Source organism: Spermophilus citellus (assembly GCF_964194105.1).
Source record: "Spermophilus citellus genome assembly, chromosome: 1".
NCBI lineage: Eukaryota > Metazoa > Chordata > Mammalia > Rodentia > Sciuridae > Spermophilus > Spermophilus citellus.
The window spans coordinates 114444174-114460993 of NC_138182.1; the positions used below are offsets into that span (position 1 = coordinate 114444174).

A 16820-nucleotide genomic window follows, 5' to 3' on the forward strand; every position below is an offset into this window, starting at 1 on the left:
CCTGCAGCCTGCCTGTTAACTGCCCTGGTTTTCCCAAGCCCTCCTGTCCCTGGCAGCAGCTCCTGACTGACATCTCAGCAGAGCTCAGTTGGATGAGTAGGACTTCCTAAGGACCACATCTCCTCTCAACAGTCCATCTGTGAGGCCTGGTGTGGGAACGGTTTTCTCCAAAAGGTTTTCACTTGTGTCTGCCTTAAATTATGGCAGTACATTTTCCAGAATTTTGTACTTTTTATAAGACAAACTAAAAAGCAGGGTTGAAAGCCAGCAAAGAGTTTTCCAAGTGTCTGCACCAGCTTTCGTACAGATCAGCACTCCTGAGGCTGGTGTGGCCATCGTAAAGGTCAGGGGCTGTGTGCAGCTGGAGCAGGCCCAGGGCTCTGCATGGAGCTGGGCTGGCTTGTCAACAGGGAAAGCGTGTTTATCACAAGCACATCCTTTTCTGAATGCTGGGACAAAACATGGCAAACACCCATTTCTTCAATGCAGGCCCAGTATTCTGAGATCACAGCCCTGGAAGGCTCCCAAGGACACCAGGGATGAACGGGCAGGAGGGGAGCACCTGTGACCACAGCACATCTGTCTCCTGGCCTCCTCCCCACCAGGAAGCCATCCAGGCCCCTGCCAGGACAGCACAGCCCCTGGGCAGCAAGGAGCCCCGGTGGTTCAAGCTCACTGCATGAAGTCCTATTCCAGGGGTGCAGACGTGGCTCAGCTTGGCGCTGGGCTCAGTCACATGCCTGGCTGCAAGGCTGCAACCCAAGAGGAACTTGGCCTAGAATCTGCTCAGAGGCATTAACGTCAGTGTAAAGTGCAGCCTGCGGGGCTGGAAGGCAGGGACAAAAGGTCAGTCCCTTGCAGGGCCTGAGGCACCAACAAGCAGAAGTTTCAAGAGCACAGAGTCCTCATCACAGGTAAGGATGGCAGTGGCATCTGCCCTCTACCAAAATGACCTCCTTCGTGCCCCAGTGCTCAACAAAACTGAGATGCATATTTCTTCAGACAGAAAAGAGGGAGGACTTGGCTATTTTTATGGTCTTGGCCCTGGCTTCCCCTTGGGGCCTTGTGTGCACATGCTGGGGCCTGGACAGCCTTTGTGTGTCCATGAGGAGTCCATTCCATTACCGTCAGGCTAGTAGCCTGGGCACTTGAAAACATGCCTGGGCACTCAGCAGTTAGCAGCCACAAGCAGCACTGTGGCAGGGTCAGGCTGCCTGTGTCCTTGCCCAAGGAGTCCACCTGTGCTCGCCAGCTGGCTGAGCCCTCATCACCGACTTACCAGTCTGCTGCTGATGATGACAGCCAGGCCTTCTCCTCCTCTCCCTGTTAGGGTAGGACATGAGGTGTCCCCAAAGCTCATGAAACAATACAGGAATGCCCAAAGGTGAAATGGTTAGACTGAGATGATCATCTGCCAAGCTGATCATCTGAACTGACTCCTGCTCTGGGGGTGGTGACCACGGGTGGGGGCTCTGGCTGGAGGAGGTGGTTCACCAGGGCCTGCCTTGGGGTTGATATTTTGCCCCTGGTGCCTCCTGTTCTCTCTGCTTCCTGGCTGCTGGGAGCTGAGCAGCTTTCCTCCACCTTGTCCTTCCATCCTTCCGTCATGATGCCCCACCTCTCCTTGGGCCCAGAGCAAGGAATCCGCTGACTGTGAACTGAGACCTCTGAGACCATGAGCACAGTAAGCTCCCTCCTCTAAGTTCTCCTGAGAGGAGTTCTGGTCACAGTGACACAAGTCAACTAACACACGCCCGGCCTCCTCCTGAGCCCCTGTGCTCAGGCCAGAGTTCACTGAGTCCCAGCCCCTACCCGAGGCGACAGTTTCTAGAGGGCCCTCCACTCACCCAGGCCCACCCCCGGGGACTTCCCCAGTCTTTGCAGTGCAGCAGCACCCGCGACTCTGTGAATTACAGGTTACTTATCTGCTTTTCAGGCGGTGCTGGGGACCTGACCCAGGTCTGCACATGCTGAGCAGGGGTTCCTCCACTGAGCTACACTACCAGCCAGATTCGGTTCACCTGCTGTGTCTGCTTGTTCTCCAGGGAGAGCTGTTTCCTGTGTCCAGTCCATCTGACCCCCCAAAACAAAGAACAGCCTTCTCCCACCCAGAATGAGATGAGACTCCCAAGGCGCTGCTTCAGGTCACACTTTAATAGTCCCTCCGAGGGCTACCCCAGTGGCCAGTCCACTTGGCAACAGAGGGAAGAAGACAGTGGTTCAAACAGGCCATCACTCACCAGCAAGTCGCTCACTGACTGAAAGCAAACATATATGTCCCCAAACCTGCAAACAGGTAAGGCGGGAGGAAGCAGCAGCAGCTGGGCCCTGCCCCTCCTGGGGCTTCCGGAGGAGGGGCTGGATTCCCAGTGTGGAGTGAGCAGGGCTCACCTGGCCACCCAAGACCAGAGCTACCTGGCACACACAGGTGCCCGCCTCCTCCAGTGACCCACTCTGGAGGCACACAGGACACATCCCCCCCCGTGGGGGACAATGCCAGGGAGCTGCCAGGACTGACAAAGGCTCATGCTCTTGTGCTCACAGACCGTGTGTGAGCTCATCTGGGACCTGGCCCAGGCAAGGACTCAGCACCGCACACGGGTGGACCCGGGCTCTCCATCCTGTCCCCAGCACTGAACTCCCCACAGTCAGTTCATGAGTCTGGGACCCTCCACAGGATGCACCCACCTGAAGCCCGGGGCAACCATGCACACTCAGGAACCTCCCCAGGTAGGTGTGCTCAAGTGGCCACCACGGGGAGCACCCACGTTCACCCTGCTCATACCCAAGAGGGCACAGCAGACAGACTGAATACCAGGAACAGAGGCCCCAAGGCGCCCCGTAACTCTAAGGCTTGCAGAGTGGAGGGTGTCTAGGACTACTTGGTGGCCACGGGCCACCAGCCTGGCACAGATGCAGTTACTGCCACCTGATCACTTTCAGAGATCCTGATGTGGAGAGGACCCTTGATTTTCTCCAAACGCAGCAGGGCCAGCCCCACATTCCCCTGGCCAGCCCTGAATTTGCCTGCCGCCTGTCCCGATGCAGTCAGTACTGCAGTGCCGGGGCCCACACCGCCTGCAGGGAGGGGGCCAGTCAGCCGCACAGGAAGGAGCCGCTTGCGGATGACACCCATGTGGTGGGTGCGGGTGGTCAGCTCCTGGCCGATGTAGCAGCCCTTGGTGAAGCTCACGCCATTCATAAAGGCCAGGTTGGACTCCAGAGGCAAAGCCACCCCTGGGGGCAGGTCACGGACCCCCTCGGGGATGCCTGTGGGGATCAGAAACCAGAGATGGGCCTATCAGCAAGCTTGCCCTCCCACGGCCCACCACCTGTGCCAACCACCCCCAGCCCCTGCCCTGCCCTCCAGGAGCCCCCAGCTGTCCTACCCTGCTACCCCACAGCCCTGCCCCACTCATACCTTGCTGGTATCGGTGCGTATGATAATCCTGGAGGTCTCCAAGCTGGGCCTGGGGCAGCAGGGCTGGACCCTCCTCCTGGGTAAGGAGCCGCCACCCCATGCATGCAGTCCGGGGATCGCGGGTGAGGATGGCAGTGGCCTCTGCCCTCTCCTGTAGCGGTGCAGTCTGGTCAGCCTGGGGAGAGTTGGGCAGCACCGCCCACACTCGGAGCTCTGGGCGCGGCTCCATTGTAACTTTCCGCCGTATCTTGTACAGTGCAAGGTGCTTCTGCAGTGCGCCCAGCACAGAGCTGTCACACTCCAAGAAGAAGCCCGATGCCTCCTCTGCATACCCGGGGAGCCTGCCAGGAGAGAGGCAGGAGGCTCAAGGGCAGGCAGGAGCACCCGCCCCCAGCCAGCTCACCAAGCACATGGTGAGGAGCAGTGGGCAGAGAATGGTGCCCCAGGCCACGATGGGCTGGGCCTCCAGGGCACACAGCACCCAGCAGACAAGGATGCCCTGCACACCGACATGCTAAGAGCCATGGCCACAGCCACAAAGGACTGCCCCTCCAGACACATATCCTCACAGCACACAAGTGACCTGCAGAGACCAATGTGCAGAAAGTCGTGATCCTGGCTGGGTAGGGCTGCAGCCTGCAGTCCAAAGAGGGCCCTGGTCTCAATACTCAGGAAGTGACAAGAGAGCCCTGCACATGGCCACCATGGACCATATAGCTCCACAAGAGCACACAGACGCAGTGAGGACCAGCAGGCCAACAGTTGTGACCTGGCCACCCAGGGCTGCACCTGCATAGCACCGCCCACATAGGTAGACAGGGGCACTGCAGGAGTAGGCACAGGGAGCCTGGCCCCCGTTCTCCCAGGGCTGCTCCTGCACAACAGTACGTGGGAACTGAAAGCCACGCTTCAGTGGGGCCAGACCCATCACAGGCTGCAAAGTGACAACACCCACGGAAAAGCATTGTGCTGAGTAGGTGCTGAGCCAGGATGGGAAAGATGAGACTCGGCCAACTGCCCTGCAGAGAGGCAAGGGGGTGAGCCTCAGGGAAGGGACACAGAGGTATCCTGGCTCCAGGAGGTAGAAGGCCGTGGACAGCCAGGACCTGCCTTCTGCATTCCCAGGAAGACACTGAAGAGCTCAAGAGTCCTGAGGTGAGTCCTGAGGTGGGTCCTGAGTGAGAGCCAGTGGGGCTCAGCCAGGTACAGTGTTCTGAGAGGCCACACCCTGCCCATACTCACGCCCATTACCCCAAAGTAAGTCCCAGAAACACGCTAACTTTCACACTGCCCACTGCAAGGGATTTGAACCGCACCACTCAAATGACCCTGGCCAGACAGAAATCAAGGCGACTTAAAGACAGGGACTCATACAGACTTGCTGGTGGGGAACGGAGACATCCAGGATTCAGCCTGGGTTGTGGAGATGGACTGAGCCTGGATCCACAGCCCCAGGGAAGACGAGACTCCAGGAGGGGCACAGTAGAGAAGAGCCATAAGCAGGTGCCCTGGCCCCTCCCAGGCCAGAGGGCACTAAGTTCTCTCCAGAGAAAGAGCTGTGGGCAGGAACACACTCCACGGCACCATCTCTGGCCTCACCCCACAGTCCAGACACTGCCTGGGCACCCCTTGTCACTTGGCAACAGGCAGGTACTGAACCCTGGCACAGTGAGTCAAAGCAAATACCTCCCAAACAACATCACAGAATTCAAGGTGACATCCATGGGAGAAGGAAAAGCACACTGTTCACAGGTGTGCATTTAGAATGCCAGTGTGTGACAAGGTTGGCACCACTGGTCACTAGTGAAACTCACGTTGGATACACCTCGAGATTTATGTCACACCACCAAAATGGCCAAAGCAGAGAGAGGTGGCAACCTGCATGCCCACAAGGATGTGGAGGAGACGAATGGTCACTCGGCACCTCTGGTCAGAAAGCAAACAGCTGGCAGTTTCTTATGAGACCAAACATGCAGCTAAAGTGGGACAGGAGAAGTAAAAGGCGAGGGACAGGAAGAGAAAGGAACCCTGTGGGGTGCCTCCCTAGTCTCCAAGCCGGGTTTCCTCCCCGCTGGCCACTGCCAGACCCCTGATAAATGGGTACACCTTGAAGTCACTTCAGGTTCACCCACAGTCTTGACCACCGTGAACCCACTCATTAAGGAAACTGCCCTGGGCACTTGTGATCCACCCGTGCAAGGTACCGACACGTGTGCTTTTAAAACAGATACAACAAAGGGAAATACCATGTTTTAAGAAACCTATGATGGGGGACTGAGGTTGTGGCTCAGCGGCAGAGTGCTGGCCTAGCATGCGCGAGGCCCTGGGTTCGATCCTCAACACCACATAAAACTAAATAAACAAAATAAAGGTATTGTGTCTAACCACAAAATAAATACTAAAAAAAAAAGAAACCTATGATGGGGCTGGGGTTGTGGCTCAGCGGTTGAGCGTGGCCTAGTATGTGCAAGGCCCTGGGTTCGATCCTCAGCACCACATAAAAATAAATAAATAAATAGAAATTATCAAGAATAAAAAAAAGAAAAAAGAAAAAGAAGTCTATGATGTAGGGTACACTCCAGATGTCATCTACTGACCAGAGAGAAGAGATTGCCTCCACCTAAAGAGCCTGAGAATGGCCATATCACCATGAACAGTCTTGTGATCCCAGGGTGACACCAATCCCACATGCCTTCCCAGGCCCCCTTCCTCACAAAAGCTCCTCTAAAACAGCTAGAGACCCTAAGAGGTACCTCTCACTGTTCAGATGGCCTGAATTCTGCTCTGAGAATGTGCACCTTCACACCTCACTCTCTAATGAAGTTCTCCCTCTTCGCTGAAATCTGACCTGTCCTCTGCCTCTGGGGAGACCTCCAAACCCCCTCACGAGTGACACCACCACACACAGCCCAGCATCTGCCTCCAGGGTACCTTTCCTGCAGAAATGACAACTGCACACTGAGCACCCAAGAGTTCACAGCAGCCAGCTAACTGCTAATAGCCAGAAGGTGAAGGGCAAAGGCCCACGAAACTATGGCCACCTGGCTACAGCAGGCAAGGAAAAGGGACAGTGACCAAGTGGGGAGGCCTGAGAGCCAACGCCAAGGTACTGCAACTGCACATGTAGCCCCAGGATGCTTCTGAAATGACAGAGATATGGGGGGCTGGGGCAGGTGCTCGTCCAGAGCAGGAGAAGCCGCCTAGGCATGGAATGTTCTGGATCTGGATCATGGTTGAGCAAATCTACATGGGCGTAAACCCTCAGAGCTGTGATCCCTGACAGATAAGACATCTGGAAAAGCCCAAGATTGGCCGCCCTCTGCTTCCTGCTTGTGGTCCTAGGCCACAGTTGGAAAACCGGGACCTCTCGCACACAGTGCTTTTGCAGTTCTCTGGGAACCTATAATTATTCCAAACAAAAAGCTAAAAAGGAAAGGAGCGGCCTCAAGGTGGGGGATTCATGCTGAGAGAGAAGGCAGCACAAGGGTACTTTCCGTCATGACCCTTTTCACATTATTATAGATTTTACCCAAATGCATGTTTTCATTTTAAAAATCTACAGTAAAGTCAGCAGAAAGACTAAGTGAAACCCGGGAAGCAGCCATCAGAAGTGGGTATAGAGCCAAGCAAGAAAGGAAGAGCAAGGGCGAGCTGAGGGAAAGTGCAGGGCGGGACCGTGGCACCAGCAGAGGGAGATGAAGGGCCACAGGTAAGGCCAGTATGGCAAGGTGACCACCCGGCCCACCTCACAGGGCCGGGCGTCCTGGCTGCTGGCTGCCAACTGCCCGAGGGAAAGGCCAGCTGCCGCCTGTGGATGAAGGGTCCAGGTGAGCAGGGGAGACTTCAAGCCCTGCAGGGCAAGAACAAGAGCTGCAGAGGCTGGGGAGGGCCACAGCCGCAGGATAGGAAGGTGCAAGGGTACAGGAATGGGTCACGGGCTCCTCAGCCAACCAGTGTGTCCTGAGCTCCAAGGCAGGTCCCTTTCCCAGTGGGCTGCAGACACTGGCTTAGCTGCTCTACTTGGCTCAGATGCCCACCCAGGCTGAGTTAACCCCTCCACCCGGTATTTGCTGGGCACCCTCAGCCTTACTACTTCTCACGGGGCCTAGGTTCTGGGGGCAGGGCACTTACACCCAGGTGTGCCTGTGAATGAGAACAACATAAGTTCCTTTGTACAGCCAAGGCTGGGTTGTGGCCCCAAGTCCTCGCGGCAGCACTGGGACCAGAGGGAGGTCTAGCTCCCCAGGGATTGACGGGGACTGATGGTAGCAGTAGCCTTGAGGTACGGGTGAGCAGGATTGGGGCAGCTCTCTCGACTCCAACACTGTGGCACTGTCTGTCAGTGGACATGCCCACTCAGCCCTGAGGACTACCACCACAGACACTGCCCGGTGTCTCCAGGGGGCAGAACCACAGATGAAATACAGGACATCTGAGTTACATCTGAACTGAAGATCAGCAGGGCGTGAGTCTTAGCACTGTTGTCCCTCAGTATCCAAAGGGCCCTTATATCAAATGGTGCAGACTCTGCACAGAACTCACACACACCTCCCACCTTCAGGTCACCTTGGGTGGCCTGGAATACCTGACACAGTGCACACCGGTGTGATGGCTGACACTATGCACCACTGAGGGAAAGGAGAGGAGTGGAGTCTGCACACATTCAACACAGGCCAGGTTACCTTTTCAAACTTTCCACTGAGGTTTGTCAAAACCACATAGCAGAGCCCAGGGAAATGAAAGACCTACTATGGGAGTATACCCCAAATGCTGCGCAAGGATACCAACAGTCACCCCATGCTCTCCTGAGTCCTGCAGCCCTGCCAGCGTGCAAAGCCCAGGCAGAGGAGGTGGGCTCTGGGCAAGTCTGGCCCAACAGGAGGGCTGCCCCCATGAAGCAGCACCCAGGCATGTACATGCCTCCACTTCTACATGGCCACAGGTGCATCCTGCAGAGGGAGGGCACTGCCACCAGGGCGGAGAAGCCAACCCCCCAAGCCCTACATAGAGGTCTCCTCCTGATCCCATAGAGCCCCGTCTGGAATACCAACTGCCCCTACAAAGGCTGGTGCAGGCCCAGCCTCCACTCACCTTGCAAGGGATAGCCCCAAACCACAGGATCCTGAGCAAGGACACAGGCTCGGGAGTTCTGGGGACTGGGATGCAGGATACACAGGTGGACAGGGACCAGGTCCTAGACATCCTAATGAAGGGCAAGCTGCATGCCCCAGGGGAAACCTATCCAAGGGTCAGGACCAAGAGTTTGCAATCATTCTTCTCCAAACAAGTCTCTCCTGTTCCTTGGTGCTGGTCTTATGGTGACCAGAGCCCAGATACAGTAGAGACCAGAGACTCAGGCAAAGCTTGTGTCCATGTGGGTCATGGAACCCTGGCCACTTGGGAGGGAGGAGAGAGCCAAGACAAGCCCAAGTTGCGGCTCATCATGTGTACCCACAGGGCAAGAGGACATCTCTATGGAAGACAAACAGGCATGGGATGCCTTCTGACTCCACTGGGTTCCTTCTGAGAGCAACACTGCTCTAGGACTGAGACTTCACAGGAGTCCCACAGAGTTCAGCACACACTGAGGCCACAGTCCAGTCCTGCCCTCCCAGCCTCCAAGAGAAAGACAGGTCAAAACCACTGACAAAAAAGGCACCAGAGAAAGCTTCAAAACACTGAAGTCTCATCTGGGAGTGGAAGCATGCTGCGGCCCTCCCCTGACTCAGGCAATGGCAAGGCCCTACTGAAGTGGATGGTGCAGGGCATCCATCCTCTGGAGGAGGGCAGTATGTTTCTGGGAATGGGCGGTTTGTTTTTCTATTCCTGTTAATAAGTATAGTTGCGACTTCTCATATGACCATTAAGTATGAAGGAAAAAACATGACTTTCCAATTGATGCAACTACTTCTAAAGAATAAATCTGTTTGCTCTAAATGCAGTAATTCAGCTGTGGAACGTAAATTGCTAATGTTTAATGAGAAACCCCCTGAAGGAAAAATAGTCAAGGAAATTTTTGAGAAATTAGAGAAGAAGAATTAATGTTAAGAAGACAGATTAGTGCTTGGTACTGGGCAACTTGTTCTTGTTCCTGTGCACAATGGTTTGTGCTCTTACTCTTTGTTTGATTAAAATTAGTAGCCTCTCTTTTCAAGTTAACCACTTGCCATAACCGCGGCGCCGGTTCTAGTCAGTAAGTCAAGAAAGAATAGTCAAGGTATAGGCCAATAGTCTGGGACATTTCTAACTATTATTAAAAGCTAACTAAGTAGAAATAGCTCAAAGCAAACGTGAACTGAAAATAAAAATGCTTGCTTATGCATAAGCCAAGATACATTCTTCTTATCTAATTGTAGCTACGTAAAATTTTGTTTCTTTGAATAATGATTCCTGTTTTGTAACCACAAAGTACTGTGAGCCTGCCAAAATGAAAAGTATATATGATCAACTTCACAAGTAAAGATTGGGATTCAGCACCTTCACTTTTGTGTATGTGTTGTTTCTTCACCCCCTTATGCCAACTCCTCACCATCCATTCGTCTCCTGAGACCCCCTATTGGAGCTGGACTCCAACAGAAACAAAAGACAATGAAGAACTGATATCCAAGGCAGAGACCTTAAAACTCAGCAATCAGCTAAAGAAGGCGAAACCCACACCACTAGGGAAAGAGGCCTTCTGAAAGGCTGCATCCTGCGTGCCTCCAACTCTGGTCATTCAGAAAAGGCAGAACTACATCGAGGTGCCGAGGAAGGAGGAGCAGAGGCTGAGCACAGAGGTGGCAGGCATCGTTCACCCACACAGAGAGGTCCATCTGTTCGCCCCACAGAGGGTCCAGAACAAGAACCAGCCCTAGTGCACACAGACCTGGGGTCACTTGTCTCTCCATTCACGCCAGCAGGTGCTCCCTATGATGCAGATGCAGACAGTGGGGCGGGGATGTTGGCTTATGGGAACTCTGCACCCTCTGCTCAACCTCACTGTGAACCTAAAACAGCTCTAAAAAGTCAGTTCTATCAGCCCCCTGCCCCTGCACAAAGAAGCGGGGCATGATGGCTCTGGCCTATAATCTCAGAGACTCAGGAAGCCGAGGCAGAAGGGTCACAAGTTAGAAGTCAGCCTGGGTAACTCAGGGAAAACCTGTCCCAAAATTAAAAAAGGAGGGGGAATGTGCTCAGTGGTTAAGCACCCATGGGTCCAATCCCCAGTACAAAAAAAAAAAGCACAAACACTATCGCTGTATCTGAGAGACGGTGCCGCATCCAGGAAATCAGAGAGGGTTTTCTAACAAGGGAAGCCCAAGGTCAGGAAGCTGGAAGCGCAAAAGTAGAGCGCTGACACAGAACCACCGGTGGCCTGACCCCAGCAACTGGGTGGCCTGAATAGAGGATGAAAGTTTAAGGCCAGCCTGAGCAACTCAGTGAGACCCTGTCTCAAAATAGAATAAACATGGCTGAGAGCGTAGCTCTGGGGTAGAGGCCTTGTCTAGCAAGGTCCTGGGCTGGGGATTGGGAGAGGTCCATGGAGAAGAGGATGAGAAGGTCAGAGACAGAGGGGAAAAGAGACAGAAACAAAGAAAGAAAGATGGGGGGATGGGTGGGCGAAATGCAGAGAGAGTGCCCAACAGCACTGCCCAGGACAGCAGGCTCCACAGGCTGAGGCTTTCCAGGGAGAGCTGCCCTAACTCAGCGCTGCTCCTTTGCCCAAAGCAGCAGCCTTGGAGAGAGAAACAAGCAGCCAGCAGCAACTCAGACCCAACCTCAGAAGCCCCAAGCAGGCATGCGGGGAAAGACCAGGCTCAGTCCTAATCCACCCCATGTCATACGCAGAGCAGGGGGAGGTACCCTGTGAACCACACTACAAACACCCCAAACCTGGCAGAAGCCATCGAGGGGAGCCTCACGTGGCCTCTCCTTGGACTACTGAGGAGAGGCAAGACCACAAATTTGAGGGGAACCCAAGCTGGAGGGTTGCAAGAAGCATTATTATGATGATCCTGAATTAATGCCCACCCCAGCCTCTCCCAGATCTCCTGCCCAGGTATTCCCTGGCACACACCCTGAGTGTAACCTCAGAAGGAAGGTCAGAGCAGGTGATGCTGTCCTTCTGTGCCTTCAGCATACAGAACAGCAGGAGACATGCTGAGTGTGTAGGCCACCAGCCGTGGGGTGGGAGGTGGTGCAGGAGAGTCCCACACACACAGGGTACATAACCAGTCAGCTGGGAAAGAGCTGCAGAGGAATGACAGCTGCTGGCACAGCAGTTGGGCAGACACAACCCAGACCAGTGGGAAGGTAGAAAGAAGAGAGAAAGCCCTAAGAAACAAACCAAAGTCCCTCAGTAGAAGACTCACTGAATGGGAATTCAATGGAACAAGACTCAGAGAGGAGGAGAGGGGTTAGAAAATTTGAGGAGGGAGCCTGAGGCCTGAGACAGCAGCTAGAGGAACAGGTTACAGCAGTGATCACAGAAATGGTGTTAAAGCCCTATGCATTCAACCTGTGCTGCAAATGCCCCATGTGAGGACCCTCTGAACACGCCTAACCTGTTGAACATCCCAGCTCAGTGGCAGCACAGCAGTGCTGATTGTGGCCGGCTGCGCACTGCAGCTTGCTGCTGCTGCCTAGCAGAGAAGTTTGGACCAGATATTGCTAGCTCAGGAAAACCTCCAATTAAAACTCAGCACAGTTTCTACTGAATACATACTACTTTTGCACCACATCGAAGGTCAAACAAGTTGGCAACCATCTGTACTACAAATTACTATATAGAAGGCTCAAGATGATCAAAGATCATTAAATTAAATTAAAATTAGAAAATTAAATAAGATTAGGAAATTCTACAGTAGAGGGGGTAGAGAAAGAAGAGGGGAGGGGAGGGGAGGGGAGGAGGGATAGTAGAGGATAGGAAAGGCAGCAGAATACAACAGACACTAGTATGGCAATATGTAAATCAATGGAAGTGTAACTGATGTGATTCTGCAATCTGTATACAGGGTAAAAATGGGAGTTCATAACCCACTTGAATCAAAGTGTGAAATATGATATATCAAGAACACTATGTAATGTTTTGAACAACCAACAATAAAAAAAAAACCCATGAAACACAATTTAACATATTACAAGTTATATATCACTATTTCTTATGGCTATACTTGTTCTATACCTCATAGCTTTCTTACACTCTCCTGCCTTATCAGAAATCCTGGGGAGGGCTGGGGATGTGGCTCAAGCAGTAGCGCGCTCGGGTTCGATCCTCAGCACCACATACCAACAAAGATGTTGTGTCCGCCGAGAACTAAAAAAAAATAAATATTAAAAATTCTCTCTCTCTCTCTCTCTCTTTAAAAAAAAAAAAAAAGAAATCCTGGGGAAAATTATATTAGATAGAAAAAGCCATTCAAACCTGAAGAACTAGTTAAACAGCAAAATACTTTTACCCTGTTGATAAGAAAATTGGACAACATATCTGTTTCTGAATCAATTCATACTTTGGGAGTGCTTTCAAATATTTTAAAACAGAATATGTTTAAATTATTATCAGAAAGCCATAAGTTATAGGAAGAGGAATAAATGTTTAAGGAGAAAATTATGTGTTAATATGTTTTGTCTAAAAAGAAATATTTATTTTCTTATTTTAACTAATTGTATTAAACAATTGAATGGAGGGGAAAAAAAGATTAGGAAATTCGGCTGGTTATGGTAGTGTAGACCTGTAATCCCAGCTAACTGGGAGGCTGAGGTACGAGTATGGCAAACTCAGGGCCAGCTGGGCAACTTGGATAAAAAATGAAAAGGGCTGGGGATATGGTTCAGTGGTAGAGCTGAAGTGGGCACCCCCTTTCTCCACAGAAAAGCCCTCTTCACCAGGGCTGATTTGGGGACTATCAGCAAAAGAGTCTCTGCAAAAGAGTCCAATGTAGATAAACTTCCTATTTTTTGTGTCACCCTGTTTACTTGGCCACTGGCAGAGAAGATACCAGCACTCCAGGTGCTGGACACCCCCTTACTAGTTTTCACAAACATATCAAGTAGTACTTTGAAGAAATGTGCAAACAAGGCCTCTGGCTTTAAGCTGGGCTTCACAGAGATGTCTACATTTTTTAAGATAAGTTACAATTGGGCTCCATGGTAACAGCTGGCAGGAGGAGGAAAGAAAGGGGAGAAGAAGCTCTCCCCTTCTCAGGTGTTGTCCTTGAAGAGTTAACGGGCCCAGAACAGTGAAAGAAAAAGCTGCTTTTATGTGAACTTCTGCAGACTGTGAGCTTCTGAGCCCCTCCCCTTACGCTGGGTATAAAAATCTGAAACTCCCTGAATTTAGGGTTCAGGGGATTGATTGATTACAGCAAAGGCTGTACTCTCTGAATCTGGCTACAGCCAAATAAAACTGTTTCCTGCTGTCTTCAGTGCCTTGCCTCATTTGTCCCTACAACAGAGCAGCCCTAGGTTCACTCTCCAGTATTGCAAAAAAATTAAAAGGGGGTGGGAGGTAAGGAAATTAAAGCATTAGAGGGAAAGAAAATAAACATATAAGGCAAACAGAGACAATGGCACCAGTGAAGCAGTCTCAAGAGACTCAAGCCTCTAGGGTTTTCTGCAAAAGGCAGATGGTGACTAGCTTAGGCTTAAGGTCTTGTGGTCTCTACCATAACTCTGCCATTGACTGGAAGAACAGCTCCAGACCAAGGGGAGAGGAACAGCTATGGCAGGGTTCTTCTGGCAGGACTTAACTTACCAAAGCAATGGCGGGGGCCTTGGCTCCACAGCTGTCATTTGTTTAACCCTGTTCTAGATTCAAAGAGCCCACTAAGACATGTGATGGGAAAGACCCCCAGAAGGCCCATCATCATTAAGACTCTGAAGACAATACATACATGTATAGAAATGTCACAGTGAAAATCCATCAACTCATACAATATGAGTTAGTAATGAATGACACTGGAGACAAGAAGAATGGCACGAGGCTTCTCTGCAGACACACAAGCAGTGAGAGCACAAGCCATGCTGCCACACTGTGGGGACCACTTTCCACTTTGAATTTCATCCCTCCAGGCACTCAGGGAAAGCCCCTTGCAGAGACACAATTTGTGAGTCCCAACATTCACCTCAATATCTGACAATCACAAGAAGGTGTCCCCCAACTCCAGTGCAGGAGGACAGGGTTCAGGAGGACCTCTTCAGGAGTCCACAAGAGCCCAGTGCACCCAAGAGGACCAACCATGTTCCTGGACATAGGAACACATTCAGATTACACAGAGTGTTCAGATTCAAGTCCTGGAAAGTTGGGCAAGTGAAAACCTAATGCTACATATACTACAGGACCCCAGCAAGCCTATTTACAGTCAAGATAATGTCAGCACAGGAGACCAAAAAGATCTATTGGAAAATGGCAGGCCTGTAGAAAGGAACAAGAGAAGCACAGGCACAACCCAACAGGAAACTATGAGGCTGCATATGCAAGAGGCGACCCTGAATCAACAAGAGGCCAGTGACCTTGTTCTTCATGTGGTGAGGAGGAATTGGCAGGCAGGGCTGAAGGGAGTCCCCACCCAGAGAGTGCCCACCTCCAGACGCAGGGCACAACAGTCCCTGACCTAAGCATTTGGGAGCCCAGGCCCTCAACAGATGCCAGTCATGGCTCGTCCCTGGATGCCCTTCTCTGGGTTCTTCTCCAGAGAATACAGCCCAGCCTCCCTGGGCGATCTCCCCGAGGTGTCTGGTAGAGCCTACCCTGAGCATCCTCTCCGGATGTCCAGTCCACCCTTCCCTGGACGTCCTACCCCGGGTGTCAAGCACAAGCTCCCCCTGGGTTCTTCCCGATGTTTCCAGCTCACCCTTCCCCAAGCATCCTCCCCTGGTTGTCCAGCCCACCCTCCGCTGGGTGCTCTCGCCTGGGAGACCAGCGCACACCCCCCAGCCCTGAGCATCCCCTCCAGACAATCCAGTCCATCCTTCCCCGGCTCAACGCCCAGCGCCCCGCCTCTCCCTCGGAGGCCCACCCCTTACGCATCCCCCGCCCCTCCCAAAGTTTACCACCCACGCCCATGCTCACCCGTACAGGATGACGTCATAAAGCGTGCGCCCCTGAACGTTTAGGAAGTGGGCGTAGGCCGCGCGCACAGGAGGCGTGGCCGCGTGGTCCGCGGGACCCGGAAGCGGCAGCTCATTGGTCAGTAGCCCCAGCAGGAAGGGCGCCGCGTCCGGGCCGCGCACGCGCAGCAGGGAGCGCTCGTCTAGCAGGAAACACGCCCAAGCCGCCCTATCCGTACGGTCCCTGCCAAGACGGCCAGAGCTATGAGCCAGACGGCGCCTCGGGACCGCGTGCAGCCTCCAGCACCAAGCTGGGCCGCCGCGTCCCGGAGCCGCGCCCCGGAGAAGCGTCGCGACCGCCATCTTGGGCACTAGTGAGACGGCGGGAGGGCAGGCGCTAAAGCGGCCTCTGGCGGCAGCCGCCGGTAGAAAAGGACAGGCGTGTGCGCGGGAGGGGTGTGTCAGGGTGGGGACAGGGGTGTGGCCCCGCGGGCCGAGATAAGGGCGGGGCGTGCGCGAGGGGCGGGGCTGCGTGGGTGGGAAGAACAGCGGTGCCGGCGGGGCGTGTGGGGTGGGGCCTGCGCCTGTCCGTCAGCGCCCTGGCATCACCCCCAAGTATTTCCAGGCTGGCTCCCGGTCTCCGTGTGGGGAGGTTCGTTTCATTGTGGGTCAGAACATAACGCCTAAAATTGGCCTTCTTAAACACTTTTTTAATTGTGGTAACAATGCTTGTCCCGGTAACGGTGTGGGCGTTCAGTTCAGCATGTTCCGCTGCTCTGTAGCCACGCCCATCCCCAGCACTTCTTTCCAGACTGAAGCTGGGTTCCCCCAAGTTCCTCTGTCGGAGTGGGAGGGCTCCAAGGGCCTCCTGGGGTGCAGTTACGTTGTGGCTGCCCTTCGTGGCTGCCTACTTCCACGAGGCACAGTGGTCTCCGGGTTCATCCCCCCCACAGACAGGGCTTACTCTGTTGCCCAGGCCCATCTTGCACCTCTGGGCTCGAGGGTCCCACCCGAGTATCTATGGGTGTCCACCACACCTGGCAGAATGTTCTTCTTTTGGAAGATAAGTCGTATTCAGCTATATGAGTAGATCGCACTTGGTTCACCTGTTCATCCTTCAGTGGGCCCTTAGCTTGCTTTCAGCTTCTGGCCCCTGTGAACATAGGTGGACAGACAGCTATCTCTTTGAGAACCCACTTTGGATTCTTGGGGGTATGTTCCCAGAGGTGGGATTATTGGGCCATATGATGATGCTAAATTTTTTTGAGAAACTGCCAGCCTGTTTCCTAGAGAGCCCTCGTCCATTTTGGCTACCATTACAAAGTGCTACAGCCAAGGTGCGGGGTCTGTCAAACAGTAGTTTTTTGTCTGG

At 53.2% G+C, this 16820-nt stretch overlaps 1 protein-coding gene and 1 long non-coding RNA gene across 2 annotated transcripts; one reads left to right on the forward strand and one right to left on the reverse strand.

The window, feature by feature from the left end:
• Nucleotides 1-736: 736 nt before the first annotated feature.
• LOC308644149 lies at nucleotides 737-9894 on the forward strand. Its single transcript, XR_014020910.1, has 3 exons — nucleotides 737-914; nucleotides 1937-2730; nucleotides 3678-9894. It is a non-coding gene; the product is annotated as an uncharacterized lncRNA (long non-coding RNA).
• IBA57 (iron-sulfur cluster assembly factor IBA57) lies at nucleotides 2730-15928 on the reverse strand. Its single transcript, XM_081284910.1, has 3 exons — nucleotides 15471-15928; nucleotides 3422-3762; nucleotides 2730-3270 (listed from the first exon to the last, which is right to left on the reverse strand). Exons 1-3 carry the CDS (start codon nucleotides 15809-15811, stop codon nucleotides 2879-2881), a joined length of 1074 nt encoding a protein of 357 aa, XP_081141036.1. The 5' UTR covers nucleotides 15812-15928; the 3' UTR covers nucleotides 2730-2878.
• Nucleotides 15929-16820: the final 892 nt, after the last annotated feature.

Excerpts from the sequence above, each read along its gene's own strand:
- IBA57 (XM_081284910.1), bottom strand. The coding sequence starts at position 15,811 with ATGGCGGTCGCGACGCTTCTCCGGGGCGCGGCTCCGGGACGCGGCGGC. Across the intron at positions 3,763-15,470 it reads TATGACGTCATCCTGTACGG|GCTCCCCGGGTATGCAGAGG; the intron begins GTGAGCATGGGC and ends CTCTCCTGGCAG. Across the intron at positions 3,271-3,421 it reads TACGCACCGATACCAGCAAG|GCATCCCCGAGGGGGTCCGT; the intron begins GTATGAGTGGGG and ends TGATCCCCACAG.